The sequence below is a fragment of the Aquila chrysaetos genome, chromosome 16 (genome assembly GCF_900496995.4).
Source record: "Aquila chrysaetos chrysaetos chromosome 16, bAquChr1.4, whole genome shotgun sequence".
In the NCBI taxonomy this organism is placed as follows: domain Eukaryota; kingdom Metazoa; phylum Chordata; class Aves; order Accipitriformes; family Accipitridae; genus Aquila; species Aquila chrysaetos.
In genome coordinates, this window is record NC_044019.1 from 17,447,115 (window position 1) to 17,464,185 (window position 17,071).

General features: G+C 44.1%; 1 protein-coding gene across 2 annotated transcripts in view; it reads right to left on the bottom strand.

The window, feature by feature from the left end:
* Positions 1-6,807: 6,807 nt before the first annotated feature.
* The window catches only part of SCUBE2 (signal peptide, CUB domain and EGF like domain containing 2), a 46,502-nt gene continuing 36,238 nt past the window's right edge, over positions 6,808-17,071 (bottom strand). For both annotated transcript variants that reach the window (XM_030039650.1, XM_030039649.1), the window contains 5 exons: positions 14,871-15,032; positions 13,547-13,744; positions 12,783-12,935; positions 11,625-11,704; positions 6,808-10,846 (listed from right to left, as the gene is read on the bottom strand). In XM_030039650.1, the coding sequence (XP_029895510.1) occupies positions 10,694-10,846; positions 11,625-11,704; positions 12,783-12,935; positions 13,547-13,744; positions 14,871-15,032 (746 nt within the window). In that variant the 3' untranslated portion in view covers positions 6,808-10,693. The remainder of the gene's footprint in view (positions 10,847-11,624; positions 11,705-12,782; positions 12,936-13,546; positions 13,745-14,870; positions 15,033-17,071) is intronic.

Consider the following 17,071-nt stretch of genomic DNA (forward strand, 5'->3'; position numbering starts at 1 on the left):
GTTATCTTCCCCATAACCCTGTGTCTTCACCAGTGTGAAATGCATGCTGGCTCCAGGATAAAAGATGTTGCACTATGGAAGCGTGTGAGGCCACAGCCTCAGTGCTCTGCCGTCACCACACAATGACAGGACCGAAGTCATTGCTGAAACTTAAACTGGGGATGACAGTAAACAAAGAAGGCCTAAGCAGGAACAAGGTAAGAAAAGTATGGCAGCTGATACAGCAGAAGGGATCTTTTAAATCTCTTGTCTCTGGGTGACAAGTTTAGAGCTGGCACTGAAGTGTCCAGGCACAGTGAAGCACAGGTATTTGAAAGCTCCCTGCCACAGGGGGGAACTCTTAGTCCTACAAGGAGTCATGCAAACCTTTTAAAAGCTTTCTGCTTTTTCTCACTTTCTAGGTAGAGAACTTTCCTCTGCCCAAGTATAAATCCACTGCAAAGGCATTTCTCATTCCAGATGCTTTGGAGTGGTACGACTCCTGAATAGCAGTACTTAGGGTGAGGGGGGGGGGAACTCCGCAGGCAAGCTCTGTGAAATTTACCTCCCAGAGAACATAAATCTCAGAATATAATTTAAGGCTAAGCAAAAAAAAAAAAAAAAGATCACTTTGTTTCTGGAGCAGGACTAGTACAGGTCAACTCTGAAACAGTATTGCCTTTTGAAAAGTTTCTGTGTAGCATACCCAGTTTACCAGGTGATGGTGACAAAAATGACAGAGTATCTCTAGTGATGAAGTAAGCAAGTGAGTTGAACAGAATTGGAATTTCCCAGCTCTTCTGCAAAAGCCCTGAGAACAGGTGCTTACTTCAACTCGTGCCAATGTGGGATTCACCAAGGAACAACATTCTTACTATACTTTTTAAAAGACTGACTGTGAACCTCTTCTGCCTCTACCCGTTAAAGGAGTATTCATAGAGGGATTTCATTCGACAAACATTTCCACCTTCTTATGGAGCTCGGATCTAAGACAGCTTTGCACCCCTCCTTCAGAGGAGAGGAAGAGGGGGTAGGTTGTTTTGTATAGGTTCTTTATCAAGTCTGGAATTGCTCTGGTTTCCCAACAGACCAATATTCAATGAACTCAGGATTTGAATGCTTTAAGTTCAAAAAAAAAAAAAAACAAAACCAAAACATGGAACTTAAAGCATTCAAATCCTGAGTTCATGGAATGTATCTAAATATAAGATAAACCAAAATCTGAACCTAAGATATTTTACAGTATCCATTTAAGATAAAAATATGATTTACATCAACATTAGAGAGGAGGTCACCACAGTGTTAGTCAAATACAGGATCTCTCACCTCTGTGGAGCTCTTATGTTTATTTTACGAAGCCAAGACTCCAACACTCTCAAGTGCTGCAAGTATAAGTGAGCTACCATTGTATCCCCCTCCACACGCCACATGCAAAACTGCAGCAACTCATAACGGCTAAGATTTAGTGGGACACGTTACTGGATACTCAGTGCTAATGTTTGCTAACGCACAGAATCGTCAACAGTACTTCAATGTAACTCTCCTAACACAGAGGTTGTGTTTGCCATGTTGTGGTTTGGTTAAATATCTCCACCTTCAAGTCTAGTCAACTGAAAGATACTTTAGCTCGCACTATGCCTGAAAAGGAAGCCAGCTGCCCCAGGAGAGTGGGAACATGTGCACTGCGGCTATGAATGATGAGACACAAGGTGCTATTGATTACCTGTGCTTTGAGGTGTTTCTGCCCTACCTTGGGTATAATTTACCTCAAGATCATCTGTCCAACCACTGATAGGAGTCAAGCTGTGATTGAGCTGAGCAACCTCCCCTGAAATGATGGAGGAAATCAGTAGCTGATTATACACACGATTTTATTTCCAAAGACAAATGTTCAAAGTCCATTACTGACATCTGTAAGAACTTAGTCACAAGAGGGATGGGGTCAGGCAGAGTGCTAGAATCACTCACTGTTCTCAGAAGTAAATAACAGCAACTGAAGTTATGCATTCACAGCCCATTTCCTCCAGCTTCCTTTGAGGTTTACTCTGCCTGGAAATCCACAACTTGCAACCCACAAATTTCCTCGCTAGGAATTTGAAAAAGAAGGGGGAATGGCTTGACCGATGGTCAGAATTTGGTTCAGAAGAGGGTCTCCTCCCATCAAACTGAAGAGGTACGAATATCTTGCCCAGCAGCATGGGTCTTTCTAGCCCCATATTTGCATTTTGTAAATGCAGAGTAATGCAAAAATATAAGGGCATTTACAAAATCACTCCCTCTTCTTCAAAAAGATTGATCGGAGCCAGTGGTTGCGACCAAGAGCTGCTAAACAATGAAAATCCGAACTGTGTATTTTGGCCAAGGGTGTCAATGCCGTCAGAAAAGCTGCCTGGAGCTCCTGTTACAGCTACCCAGAAGAACATTTCACTCTTTGGTGCATGTGTCCTGCAGAGAGTTGTCAGTGGACCGGGAAATACTCCTTCACAATTCACCAAAGCTGCTGAAGCCAGCCCAAGACAGCGAGATGATTTTTCTCGGTACATTCACACATCTGTGCGGGAAGACAGAAGCACACCGTGAGCTGTCGTGTTAACAAAGCCTCCAAGTTTCAGCAGACTGTTTTAGGCCTCCTGCTACAGAAGACCTAACGCAAACCTACCGCTCTTTGTCAGCGTGGGTTTTAACAGCTTTTTTTCCTTTCTCAGGGCCACATGCTGCCCTCTCGTGGGGAGCCCTGCGGCTGGTACCCTGCTGCCTTGGCACAGCCCTGAGCCCCGTGGCACAGCCAGCACAAACGGGGCAGGGAACACGGGCAGCTGCGGTCTGCCAACACCCCCAGGACCAGCAGCTTCATGCAGGCCACCACAACCTATGCCTCATTATCACAGCTCCCCAAATCCTCAAACGTCTCCGTGAGCCCCTCCCCAGTATGCCAGGCGAGAATGGACCCTGAGAAGGGACTGAGGAAGGGTTGAGGCTCTAGCATCTTATATGAAGGTGTGCCGGGGCACGTGTCCACAGCATCCCTAAGCCAGACCAGCTTCTGCATCACACTTTACTTCTCCATTACTGCATTACTGGAAACACATCCTGCTGGGACAGAGAGCTATGGGCCTTTGTTATCCCCTCCAAGAGCAAATGTCAAGTTGGATGCGTGTCCTGTTCAGAGCTGGGACAGGTATTTGTAATGTGCTTATTTCAGCACTGCTGCATCCATCTCACGCCACAGGCACTGGCTGAGGGGCTTTCTGGACTAGCCGAGGAAGACAGCAATGCCTGCAGTGTTAAGCGTTCAGTTCCTAGAGCTAAGCTTCCTTCTTCCACTGAATGAAGTTGCTGTTCTCAGCATGGATGAGCCTTTTCAGGGTTTTATTTTTGTAAGTTTGCTGAGAGAATTAGCACCTACAGGAGCCTGGGAGCAATAGTTATGCTGTGCAAGCCAGACAGGCCCCCTGAGCACTTTTCTGCCAGTCCTGTTTTTAATAACTGGTACCTCTCAGCTTCTCCACACAGCCCCTCACACCAGCACCACATCACTAACAGCAAACTGGGGGCCACCCAAATTCATGAGCAGGGTTGTGTCACAGACAGGCTTGTCTGCTGGACAAAGAGATGCTGAATTCCCAGTTTTCTGGAGTGCTTGCTTAAATTCCACATTAAACCCCAGAATAATCATGATCTCTCCTACCCTAAGCTGCTGTCCATGGCTGGGTTTTACTCCAGGCAGCACCTCCAGAAGCCAGCTGAGCTGGCATTTTGCAACAAGTCTTCCAACTGGTGACAGGACCTGTGTAGCTACAGAGCCTGGTCACAAAGAGGGTCTGAGGCAGATGCTAGTGCTAATGCAGTGACAAGCAACTCCTAACCTCTGCCTCTAAATCCAGAGCAAACTCCGTGGCTCCCCGCTGCACCACGCGGACAGCAAATAGTGCACAACTAAAGGACTTTTGGTACCTCCAAATGCAAACGTGAAGTGTGTTTGAAGCCTCATCTGCTCTTTTGCTTAACCCCAACTCTTTCCTACTGTTTTGGGGGCACGTAGATGAACACAGAAAACTGCAAATCACATATGCCCAGCCTTGCAGGTCCTACAGCAGCCCCTGAGGGCTGCCAGCACACCAACAACGAGCCAGCGTCTTTTCTGACCTGTAACGCCGGCCAGCCTCAAGTGCCCCATGTTGTCCTAGCCCTGTGCTGTCTGCTCCCTGCCCTACCCACCCTTTTACACACTTCTAAGGCTTGCAGCTTCGGAGACTTCCTTTCCTCATCTTTGCCCAGGCACACGTTTGGCTATGCCCGCAGCTGGCATACGTGCCCTGCACCGAGCTCAGGGCCCCCGCGGAGCCCCTCCAGGCCAGCCAGCCCTGCCCGTGCTCATGCAGGGCCCCCGGGTCACCCCAAGGCAGCGGCCCGCTGCCAGGGCAGAGCATCGGAGGCCCAGGAGGGCTGCAGGAAGCAAAGCCCCTCGTCGTTGTGCTGCAGGTGGCTGCCCCCGAAAAGGGTGAGGGGAGGCCTGGGCAGGCACAGAGGCAACCAGAGGCAGTGCCTCCAGCAAGTGCTGCGCCCCACCAGGCACCCACACGTAGACCCCGCTGCGCCCACCCTGCCCGGCATCTCACTCCTCCCAAGTTTACATCCTGGGTCAGCTCGCTGCTTTTTAAAAATTTCACTCATTTTTTTCTGCTCAAGAACCGTATTTTTTGCATTCTCCTTTCATGACAGCCATTGCACACAAGGCTATCTTATAGTCAAATACATACAGACACACACACATACATATATGTGTGTAGTTAACATACCTCCACACTTCTCCATCTCCTGAACTTATTTCCAGATAGAGGTTCTCCATCCAACTCATATCAAGGCTCCTGTCCATGCTTAGTATTTTGTTCCATTTCTTCTCGCACAGCAAGCGGGAAAGAATGCACAAAAACCACATTCAGGCACAGAAGATGAAGCTTCCTCTAAACCCAGTCGAGCATAAACTTGGTCTGTACGTTAAGTGTTTTCACGGATGTTCGTAGTGTTCTTGGTATAACATGAAACACTTGAACTAAGAACTACTAAACAACAAATTGCGTCTCAAGTGACCACTTCAGAATATTTCAACTTCCAATGCAACTTTTTCTCTCCTTAAAACTATGAACCCCTTATTTCCTGATCCCTAGAATCATCACAGGAAATTTCATGGCACATGATTAATATCCAGGTTTGTAAGTCTACACTGCCTATTGAATAAACTTTCCAGTGAAAAAAATCAGGCTTCGGTTACATCAGACCAAGTTTAGCAGCTAGCAAGCATGAGGGAGTTTCCTTAATGAATTCTATACTTATAGACATGTTCAATAAGGAAAAAAATTTCAAGGTCATCTTTTCTGACATTTTTTTCATTGTGTACTAAACAGGCTTTACTTCACGGACTTCAAAAAACTTTATTACTCTTCAAAATTTGTTTAATCAGAGCAATAGCATATATTTAAACAGAGAAAGATTCTTTTTTTTCTTTTTTTAACACTTAAAGTGGTTTAATAAGGTAGTTTAAAAGAGCAATGTACAGAAAGTCATACATAATTTGCACTGACTTGGAGAGAAACTAGATGAACTTACCTTCTGAGAGTGGAATCTGTCCCTTGAATACTCTAACTCCTTATGTTTTCCCCACAAGTGCTATATTTGCATCACTGCTCACACGTGTTCTACAGTGACAGCAGAATACACAGTGTGGAAAGCAGAGCTCCACAACAGAGAGTGAAAATCTGCCTATGAGCAAAAGAATTGTTCAAACTAAATGGGCAGTAGCAAGATATCTTGCAGGACAGGTTGGTTCCAGGGATGCCTAGAAACAAACCTACTTGTACCAGCCCTGCATGTGGCTCAAGCTCTTTAAGAAGTACTTGTCTCCTTCAGCAGCAGCCTTGCACAAACACAGTCTGCAAGGAGCAGCATTAAAAGAAAGACAGGGAGTGTATGTACAGTTTAGTTGGGACAGGTTTTACATTCAGCATCTATTGCATTTACAGGATGTCATCTATACACATAACAGAATAAGCATTTGCATTTAAGTTTTTTTAATTCAGAAATATTTGCGGACCACTATCCTTGCATTCTGTTTCCAAGGATTATCATAATACCATTCCTTCCTGCTTACCCACATCAGACCTCTTCTGATTCCTTGGATTTAAATAAGCTTCAAGTCTTGCACTCTATATTCCGCTATTACTTATTTCTGTTACATAAACACCCAAAGGTCTCAGCCAGAATTTCAGCTCCTACTGTTCTGGGATTTCACAAGATAGTTCATATTGACATTCCGTGTCCTGGAGGGTATCTGAGCGCTCCTGCATCCATCACTGCAATCTAGCAGGTGGCAGCATTCACAATATCAGGAAGAATATCTGAATAACAGTTTTCTGTTGTGATTAGCCTGTAGTCATCATACTTTTCCATGACCTCTATATTCTTGTATGTCATTTGCTTTGCTGTCTTTTCCATATAAACCAATGTCAGCTTTCTACAGCTAACAGCTGACTTATACAGCTGTATCTTCTAAAACTGCACCAAATGAACCTGGATGGCTACATTCAGTTTAATACAAGTCTGTTTTTTATTTCTAAGAAATTAAGTCAGTGGATGAAAAGCTCTGATGAAACCGGTGTAATTTTAAAAATATTCTGGGGACTTGTGTCTTAACACAGCTTTTCACCTTGTTGTTTTTTTTGGGGGGTTTTTATTACTATTTTTAAGTTTAAACAAGGGGATTTGGGGCTTTTAAAAATTTTTTTAGAAAAAAATTAAGATTAATCTACAAAGTAATAAAATACGATGGAGTTAAAGTACTTAAAGTAGTTTATTCTGTCTTCATACAGCTGGTTACAACAGGGCAATTGACTCCAGCTGGTCATACAGGAGACATTTTTAGTATAATTATTAGAATTGATACCAGGGTAATTCTGGTATTATACTAGCCAGAAATATGTGCACCACTAAATATATGAAGAATTGTGGGTATATCTTTATGGGTACAGATGCAGGCCAATAATATATTACATGAAACAGAATGCTACAGTAAGCAGATGTTCCCAGGATAAAGTCTATCTGATGTGCGATAACTCGCTACTCAACCATTAATTTTGTCACAAAACTATTATTTAGCACAGCAAAGACAACTAAAAATATTACCCAAGGTTTTCATGCAACTAAAAGTTCATTGGTTTATTTCTCTTATTAAGAGTAACAGTCTGAAACATTTTACATTAATTTACAATCATGAAAAAGATCCTTATGCTTATCTCATGTAGGTGACGTTAAGTCATCCAGTTAACGCTAACCATTATTTCAAAAGTTAAATCCTGCTTTATAAGGTTAAACATTCTTTGAATCATTTGTTGTCAAAAAATAACATCAGTCTACAACCACAAAGTAGAAATTAAAATTTCTACTGAGCCACTACCATCACTATGAAGATACAATGCCAAGTGTACAACATTCTGCAACAGTTATCACTTCTCCCAGTATTTAAGATGGCAAAAATCCCCTCTTCACTTTTCACTGCACACACAGGATCTATAGTAAAAGAGGAAATTTTGATTCATAATAATGTTAGATCAAGGGTGACAGAAGTGCTTCAGAGTCATTTACTTTTTATGTAGAAAACAAACAGGGCTGTGGAGCAAAAAGGATTCTTCTTCAAGGAAGGGCAGATTTTTCTCTTCAGCCTCGGACCATACACCACACTGATAACACTCCTCTCCTTCCAGAGACAACAATGAACAGGGCCTGGGCACGTGGGGGAAGCAAAGTTGAGATCCACTGTACAGACCGAAGGCGAGACGCCGGTCCCAGAGCAGCCGTGCAGAGCTAGAACAGCATGCCTACAACATGAGGTGCAGTGCAACGAACCCAGAGCTCAAGTCAGTAACTCACGCGCAAACTCATGCACAGAGCAAGAAAGCCCAATTTCACCAGTTAAAAATATTTGGATGTTTCACAACTTTTGTTTTCTTGAACCCTTGCTGAAACCAACCGCTCCGATTTGTGTGTCACTCAGCAATGTGAAACAGAAATGTTGAGATCCGTAGCCTTCTTGGGAGGGAGTACAGCAAGAACTGGCTTGCTTCCCTTGGCAGAGAGCGCACAGACCACAGCAAAGCCACTCTGCCGGGCCTAGCCCAGAAGCTGGCACAGCACGGTCCTCTCCTCCCAGTGCCCCACCAGCAGGCCTCTAACTCACCCATGCACTCGGAGCAGAACTGCAGCATCTCCCCCATTGCTCCCCAGTGCTCCACTGCCCCACAGAGATGGCTGGTGGGTCACTGCGACTCACTGACACGCTGCATCTGGCATGGGAAGCCAGGAACAGTAGAGCGGCTTGGGATGTGCAGCCAGAGGGAAACTATCTTGAAATACCTTCCTGGGATCTCACCACAACAGTACACTTCACCACAGACACAGCAAGCCTTTCTCACCACCCTTCCTCTTGCTTGGGCATCCCTTAGCCATTCCTCTCACCGATCACGCTGCCTCATACCTTCTTCCAGATAACCCCCGTCCTCCCTCCCCACAAAGGCAGCGGGGACCCCGTTCGGGATGAAGCGCACCAACCAGGAACGCACGATCTCCTGGGTTCCTGCCCCTCCGCTCTGCTAATTCACCCCCGGCCTCCCCCCGTCTCCCCCATGCCTGCGCGCTCCCCTTTGCCGCAGGCCCGGCAGCCCCGTCCCGGGAACGGGTGCTCACCGCCCTGCCACAGAAACCCAGGAGCAGCTCTTGAGCTGGAGCAGGAGCCCCAGCGCAGCCAGCTAGGACACAGCTCTCCCTCTTGGCAGCAACACAAGCCATTCCCCTCCTCCGCCCAGACCGCGGCAATTCCTTCAGGGCAGCAGCAAGAGGAACACGGCGTCACACCACCCCATCCCCAGAGGCTCTGCTCCCCAGCTGTGGCCTAAGGCCGCCGCCGCCCCTTCCGTCCCACCATGGCCGAGACACGTCCTCACCACGCGACAGGCTGCGCTGCCGGCCGTGCCGCAGAGCGGGGCTGCCATGGCGCGACACTTCAGCCAGGCTGCGTTTGGTAGTGTTTATTTGCTCCTAACAGCGTAGGGAAGAGATTTAGACCCTGGCTCTTGATGAGGAGGGTTTCCTCTGTCACACTGTGGATGTGGTATTACTCCCATACAACCGTTAAATACCACATACCAGTGCAATGAAACCCAGGGAGATCTGACTCCACGCCCTAGGAAAGGCAGCATTTGTCCTGGCTACACTGCGAAATTTCAGTACCTTTCCTAAGGGGGGATACTGAGGAAGTTTGGCACCCACTGCACCGCTCGGCATGGCCAGTGACCGAAAGATAGAGGTCGTAAGTCCATCTCCAAAGGAGCGGGACTGTGGCCATCTCCCTTCCAAGACAGAAGGCCCAGAAGGTACGTTACGCTGAGGAAACGGTTTGCGTGGCCAGAGGACAGCGATGTAATGTAAGTGTGGACAGAAAAGCACTGAGACAACATTTTGATCAACGTAGTTCTCCCTACGGGCCCTTTCAGAATAGCCCTCTCTCACATAAGAAACACGACCAGAGGAAAAGGACACAGAGTTTCAGCATCTTGAACAGCATTTTGCCATAGATGACTTTTGCAGGCACAGTCTGGTTGAGAAATATCCTTGTACATCTACTCTCCAGCAAGACAGGGAAAGCAGCCCTTCTCTGCTCAACAAGGTCACTGCAAGGTGCTCAGACAACATAAGGAATACAAGGATTCAGGCTCATATAAGAACCTTATACAGGTTTAAACAGTGATGTACAAGAGCATAATCTATGCAAAGCCTGCATTTAAAACAGGACTTGTGTGTTGAAGTGCAGGTGCTCAGAGGACAGAATTTTACACTACTTGGAGAAGCCAATGCCTCATGCTGTCTCAGGCCTATGCACAGAGAGCACACTGGGATTTAGCAAAGAATCTGTTCTGTTGTAACATTTGCAGCCGGCCAAAACCAGAAGTGTCCAGTGGGTCAGAGTCTGTTTTCCATTACTGTGGTGCCCTGGTATCACTCCATTTAAACCAATAGGTCATCAGCATGAACACAGTGTGATCCAGACCCAGAGCATTCAAGCTAATATTCAACCCTTTGCTTATTCCTCCATATGCCTCACACAGCATACAGTTCAGAGAAAAATTAGACCTTGTGCAACTCTTGGACTCACTGGTTTGGACTAAAACTACTTAAATCTTAGCTCTGAACCTCCTGTGTAGCAAAAGTTAAGAGAGACATCAATCTTGTTCTCATTTTCAGCGAGACCAAACATGAACCCAGCTTTGTTGAGGTAACATGCATTAATGGCAGCCCAGAGCTCATCCCAAACCACACTACTTAGCCTGTCTGTCCTCATTAGTTTTCAGAGTTACTGATGAAGCAACAGGGCAGATCTCTACAAACTTCTGCTTGGCACCATTCAGTTACAGAAATTATGGGCAGTCTCTAATTCAGAGACCTATGAAGCATCCTTGGTACCCAAAAGGTATTATCTGGAAAGGAATCACAATTCTGTTCACCAAAATATTTATATTAGCTGAGAAAGCCAAACTCTGCCAAGAACAGAGCTGGCGAGCTTCCCTGGAGTTTCTCTGCCAGTGTGTAAAACACAGAAAGCAGCCCCACCTACCACAACCCCTCTGTGCATGCCCAGGGCTGGTTAGTTTTTTAAGTACAGTGCCAACTATTTGTAAGGCCTCAAAAATCTGGAAACTTTAGAGCGCAGCAGCCGAATGAAGGATCTTGGGAACATCTCTCTTGACTCTTGGGCTGTGTACTTGAAGTAGTTCTGTGGATGCGCCAACACGTCAAACAATGCTTTTATCAGTTTCTTGTCCTAGAAAAAGGAAAGCAGATTCTACAGTAATTCCAAAGAGGAGTTAGGGTCAGTATTACCAAAGCTTAATGACTGATTAACTCAGAAAAGATTATGGGCATTTTACTTTTCAAGTACTAATGTTTCAGGGGCTCAGAAACTGGTGGAGCAAGGCTGACATTCAGGCCCCAGGGAAGTCACTGGACTTTCACATTTATCATTAGCGGCACCATGATTTCTCCTCTCCTCATACTTCCAAGAACAGCAAATGAAAAAACCCACCAAAACAAAACACAAAAAACCCAAACACTGGATCTGATATCCAGCAAAAGAAAGGTTTACTTGGGATGACATCCACTTAACTTGCCCATGCAACTGTCCCCTAACCAAGGTCAGAGAAGTGAAATCCACACAGAGATTTTTTTTCGGCTAAGGAAGAAAAGGCCTTGCTAATCTACAGGCTACAAGTAGCAGCACCAAGTGCTTCTCCAAGAGATTAAATCCCATGTCCCTCAGTTTGCTCCACTGATTCCTTCCAGCACAGCCTACACGAGGCTTGAGGAGCTATCTTCACCATAGATTTCCCTAGTAGGTCTGATCCACCTTTAATCCCCTGGGCAAAGGGTCTCACATCCATTGCTCCGCACAATCAGGATGTGCTGATTCATCCCACTTCCCTGAACTAGCATGTATCTAGTACACCAAGGAACAGATCTGATGCAGAGCAGGAGGCAACCTCACTGGCACAAAATAGTGTCATTTTCAATCAAACCCAACATGTTCAGTGGAAGGAATATACCTTAAGTATTTCTTGATGATTTTCAGATGCATAAAGTCTACCATCCCGAACAATGTCTTCTATTAGTTCTTGGTAATCCTCTATGGGGAATGCACAAGAGAGTAATTTGCAGGTTCACTTCACTTACATACTCAATACCTCCCTTGGTTACACATGTACGCCCTACCCCCAAAAGAACCAGTGGTACTTGGCCCTCATATTAGCAGTCAGAAAATATTCCAAATTCTCTTCTGTAAAGAAACCACAAATACTGTTTATTATGAAAACAGTGTACTCTGCTGAGCTGCTCAGCATCAATTTGTCAAAAGCAAAAGAAATCATAATGCATCTAGGATCGTAGTGCATACTGTAACCAAGTAGCCTGCTCCAAACCAACTGCACTGCAGAAATTTATCTGTAAATACCCACAACATGTTACTGACTTCTTTCTACAGTAAGGAGGACAAAAAAGAGGTAAGAGGAAGCCTTCTTAAAAGGCAAACCCCCAGTCAATCAAAACTTGAAATGCATCATAAGGAGAGTGTCCCCTGAAAAATTAATTATCCACTGTTGACGAAACTCTGCAGACCACAGTGAGGATGACTCCTTCACAATGAACAGAAACGTGCCACATTATTTTCACATCACTTATGCTGAAGAGCAAAGCCTCAGCTCCAGTTTCACTCCTGGTGACTGACAAGGAGAGGGTGAAACTCTTGCTCCTCAAGCTACTTTTCAATATAGATTTTTTGCTATCTGGTATTAGATTACAGATGGTAGCAGCAACATGATAAATCAGAGGCACTTAGGCTCTGCCCAGTTCCTAACAGGGGGCATTCTGCTGCCACCTGAAGCAACCCAGAACTGGGAAGGCATAAAAATGAATGAAACCCGGATTCTGGCTCTTACGTCTGCATTTTGCAGGTCAGAGCCCAGAATTCCAGCTCTTTGTTTAGGTTTGTGAAAGACTGGCAATACGGTGGCACTTAAGAATGCAGTGCAATGCAGAATTCCTTAAACTAGCTTTAAATGAAAACAGCTACTGGAAGTAGTCTCATAATGATACTGCTGAGAGCGCTGGGTTACCCAGCTGCTTAGCAGGGTCAAGGAGCCCACAAGGAGTTCGGCACTGCTGCAGCTGCGCTAGTCCACATAGGCTCAGCTGCTCACACCGCTTACCATCATACGTTACATAAGGAACTTGGAATCCTTTGGCACTGTTCCCTTCATTTGACTTGAACTGGATCCACAACTTCTTAGACCTAGAAGTGAAAGCTATAGGGCGTTCGTAGGTTTGACAGGTTTCATAGGTGGTCACTGAGTTGGAAGAAGCTTTCAAAGAAACACACAATAGGCAGTTATCTGACAATGCTTTATACTAATGAACAATTAGAAAATAGGCTAAACTACCATGACAAGAAATGCTTGCTGGTGTTAAGAAAACTCCTCAAAATGTGGCAGGCCATCAGTGGATGGCAGGCCATCAATGAGTGACTTCTTGTTCAAGGAATATTTTTGCTTTTCCTAAAAAACAGTCTCCTAAAAAACAGTCTCCTCTGAAGGATGTGCCTATACTAGAAACTGAAGCTGTTTAATCACCCATCAGGCACCTGTAGGGACTAGCAACCATCTCCTCTTTCCTAACACAGGCTAGAATTGCTTAGCATAATTCATGACTAGTTAGTTTGAACCATCCAGCCCTTCTTAACAATATTTCTCTCAGAGTTCACTGTCACATCATAGCCTTGCACACTTGTTTCACCTGAACCTATGGAGCAGCATTACCAAATAGGATTTCTCAATTTGTCATTTAAAGAAATTTCTACTCTTAAGTAGAGGCCAGCCAGGCTACATGTAGTTTATGTAAACAGCAATGCATGTGAGAAGCCTGTGTTGCACACTGAGATAGATACCATATGCCTCAGTAGATACTTCAGACTTACAGCTTTTTCGCATCACCAGGTAGTCTCCACACTCATCTTCTATTGGTAGAAATATTTCTGGAACCACAATGAGAATACGGCGCTTTGGCGGTGGGTTAATATTCCAAGTGCACTCAGTGTTTGCAGGATAGTCCCCAGGATAGTTTGGTGATTCAATATATCCAGTGTAATCTCCCAGTTCACCTCCACACTGCCTATCTGAAAAAGCAATAGGGTATGCAAGACTAGTGAGGTCATCCTACAGCTCTCTCTACAGTCACTGTCAGAAATAGTACACGGGTGACAGACACACAAACTTTTCTGTTTGCATCTGATGTAGCTACAAGCTCTCTTTGCCAGCTTCACTTCACACTGCTGCCTGTTTCTGCCTTTATGTTTTAATCAATGTTGAGACATAAAAATACAGACTAGTCCCTGTTAACACAGCAGGTGCTATTGACCAAGCCACAGCCAAGCAGCAAGGCAGTTGTAAGAGGATATAGAAATGGTAAAGTAAGGATACTCCACTTGCTTGTACCAGACAGAACGTTTTTACAGAAGTATCAGCTGAAGTCTAACTGGAGTCTGAGGTGCTCTGCTCAGGCACTGTGCCTGCAGCAGCACAAAATAGGGAGTATAGCAGGCCCTTTCTCCGCACAGATTAGCACTGCTGGCAGTAAGAGAGGGCAAACCCCAGTGAAAGATGCTTTGCCAATGCTCCCCAACTCTGTGGGGCCACAAGTTCCCAGAAACATATTTCTATGTATGTACGTGTAAATATGCCTGTGTGTACAGAAGTGTCTCCAGAAGTTCTTCTGAGGAGTCGTCTCTCTGCCCTCTGTTTTCCCTCTTTAATTTACCCTCAGCTTCCCACACTACAGCTACCATAATCTAGAACAGTGGCTCCTTTTGTTATTGCCTCTTTAAAAGGTTGTTATTAAGAAGAAATGGTTACTAGAGCTATTCAGTTTTGTGAGCCAACTTCCATTCCTTTTAATAGAAGGGAAAGAAATCAGAGTGCCGAGAACACAAACTCTGTCTGCTATATCATGGGAGAAAAGATTTAATAGCAAGAGCCAGAGTGACCCAGCACCAACTGGCAAGACACAACCATCGCTTACCTTAACAAGAATGATGGAACCAGTCTGCAGAAATGGTCTCTCATGCACCTCAGTAAGCCATATGGGATGAGACGCAGGCAGGCAGCAAAAGAGAAGCAACACCACTGCCTTCTCCCCAGGCTTCCTGGAGCAAAGCTAAATTTTGCCCTTAGGGCCACTCTGAATATTAATGACCCCGTCTTTTTATTTGTAAGATATCATCAAAACTATCCTGCTATACTTACTTTTGCACTGTGTTATATTTGTTGACCCATCAAAATCAGTAGTGGTGTTTCCAGGGCATGAAATGCAGTAATTTTGTCCAAACTCAGGCTGGTATGTCCCAACTGTGCAGCGAATACACCGATGAGTTGTGGTATTATAAAAATGGCCAGGTGAACACTGAACTAGAGAGTAATTAAATAAGCAGCATTGTTAAAAAAGTGGCAGTAGCACATTAGAATGCTATTTTATGCATTTATGCATTTTCATAAGACCTAGTATAGTTTCAATAACTGAAATGCCATATTCATAAACTATGAGGATAATAAAGCAGAGGTAATTGAACAGATTTTAGTTTATCAGGTCACTGTGCAAGTTCAAAAGTCCCAAACGCAACACTATAGAGCAGTTCTGTGTGGAAGCAGTAATAAAAGATAGGAGGGAATGAGTATAACCACCATGATTTTGTAAGCAGGATATCAAGCAGAACAGTGTGTTACAGATGGTCTAGCCACTGAGATTTGACTTGTAAGATTAACTGTATGTGGAAATACTAATTAAACCTTCCTTTCTTGCCAGCTTATGCCCAGCAGCATGAGCACTGCTGATGCATCCTAGGTATACCTCTGTGATCAGCTCACCACAAGCAGAAGGGAAAGACTTTGGCCCTCCACAGCTGGCACATTGCATCAATATTAGTGACTAAACTGGTATACTGCCTTCTCTCATGATCACACATTGCCTTGCAACAGCAGGCAATGACTCAGGGTACAGCCACCTCCACCAGATCCGCTGCTACTTTATTTCATTACATCATGCAAATCATCATGTTAGCTAGACACATAAGCTATAGCCCTCACAGGGCTCGCTGAGATTACCTCCATGCATCACCAAAGCAAGACCCCATTCTGACATACAAACTCTTTCATAAACATAACAGATTTTATGGAAGTTTTAGACATAAGATAGCCAGACATAGGGGGAAAATCCTTTCTAGCAGACTTGCAACTTTTTTTCTAGTTCCCTGCATGCAGACACGAAGATTTTCTTCTCTCATTGCAATCTGAGAATACAGGACCCCAAACACCTTTGCTTACATCTCTAACATGCTTCTTTTCATTTGATTTTGCTTAGCTATTCTGCATCTATACCCATCATCATCTGTACTGAAACCTGACAGAAAGCAGTCTAGACCATCAGCCATATATTATCTTTGCTCTTAACACATCACCACCTTGCTTTGTTTAACTTGCCCTTTTTCTTTGTGGAACTAAAAAAAAATTAAAGTAAAATCTTTTTCTATTCCTTACACCTCATTTGGCAAGTTTACCTCTCTCAGCTCAACATCAAAATAATTTACTTCCTTGCCTTTCAAATGCAGTTTTCTGTGCTGCATTGTCCCTTTTTTCTATACCTTTTAAGTTCTGCTTACTCCCAAATAACTTCAGTCTTGTTGAACTTTGTAAGTTAGTTCAGCCTGGAGTCCTTCCCTAAATGCTCCACCCCCCAATCCAAATGCTTCAGATACAAGTTCCAAATAGTTTTTGCATCTGTGATTCCATGTCTCGTGTGGCCTCTTCCACACGCAAATCCCTGAGCTCTTCATTCCAGTTAACACAAAAAATTCCTTTAATCTCTACTCTAATTTGAAAACTGAACCTCATTTATAGACCTGTTTTTGTTTATGTTAAATAAAACAGAAATCAGTTCCTCTTATCTTGATCCAAGGTTTTTAACGTGGGTTTTTAGTGCTTTAACTTTGTGAAATTAAGTATGAAACAACAGCATTTGTGGATTCAGTGATTCTTCACTGAAGAAATCTATTACCTATCACAGTATTACCAGTAATATTAATTCTTCAACCATAGTGCAAAATTCTTCTATTATGTTGCAATTCTCAATAGTAAACATATCTTAACTGACACTAGAAAGATCTCTTAATCCAAACCACTACCCAAATGTTTGCATCGGGACCTTATTTCTAACCCTTATTTCTACTCTACGGCAGTAGATTTTCTATTAACAATTTTTCTTCACGCGATTTGGATATAAGTGATGTTCTTTTACCCATGCTTTAAGACATTGAGCAAATCATTATACTGATTAGCATTTCATCTCTCTCCATGGTCACATTTTTATCAGCATTTTCAAAGACAACTTCATAGCTGTCTTTCAGCTTTTTACATTTTAGATAACTAAGATGCTAACGAAATTCCTTCATTGT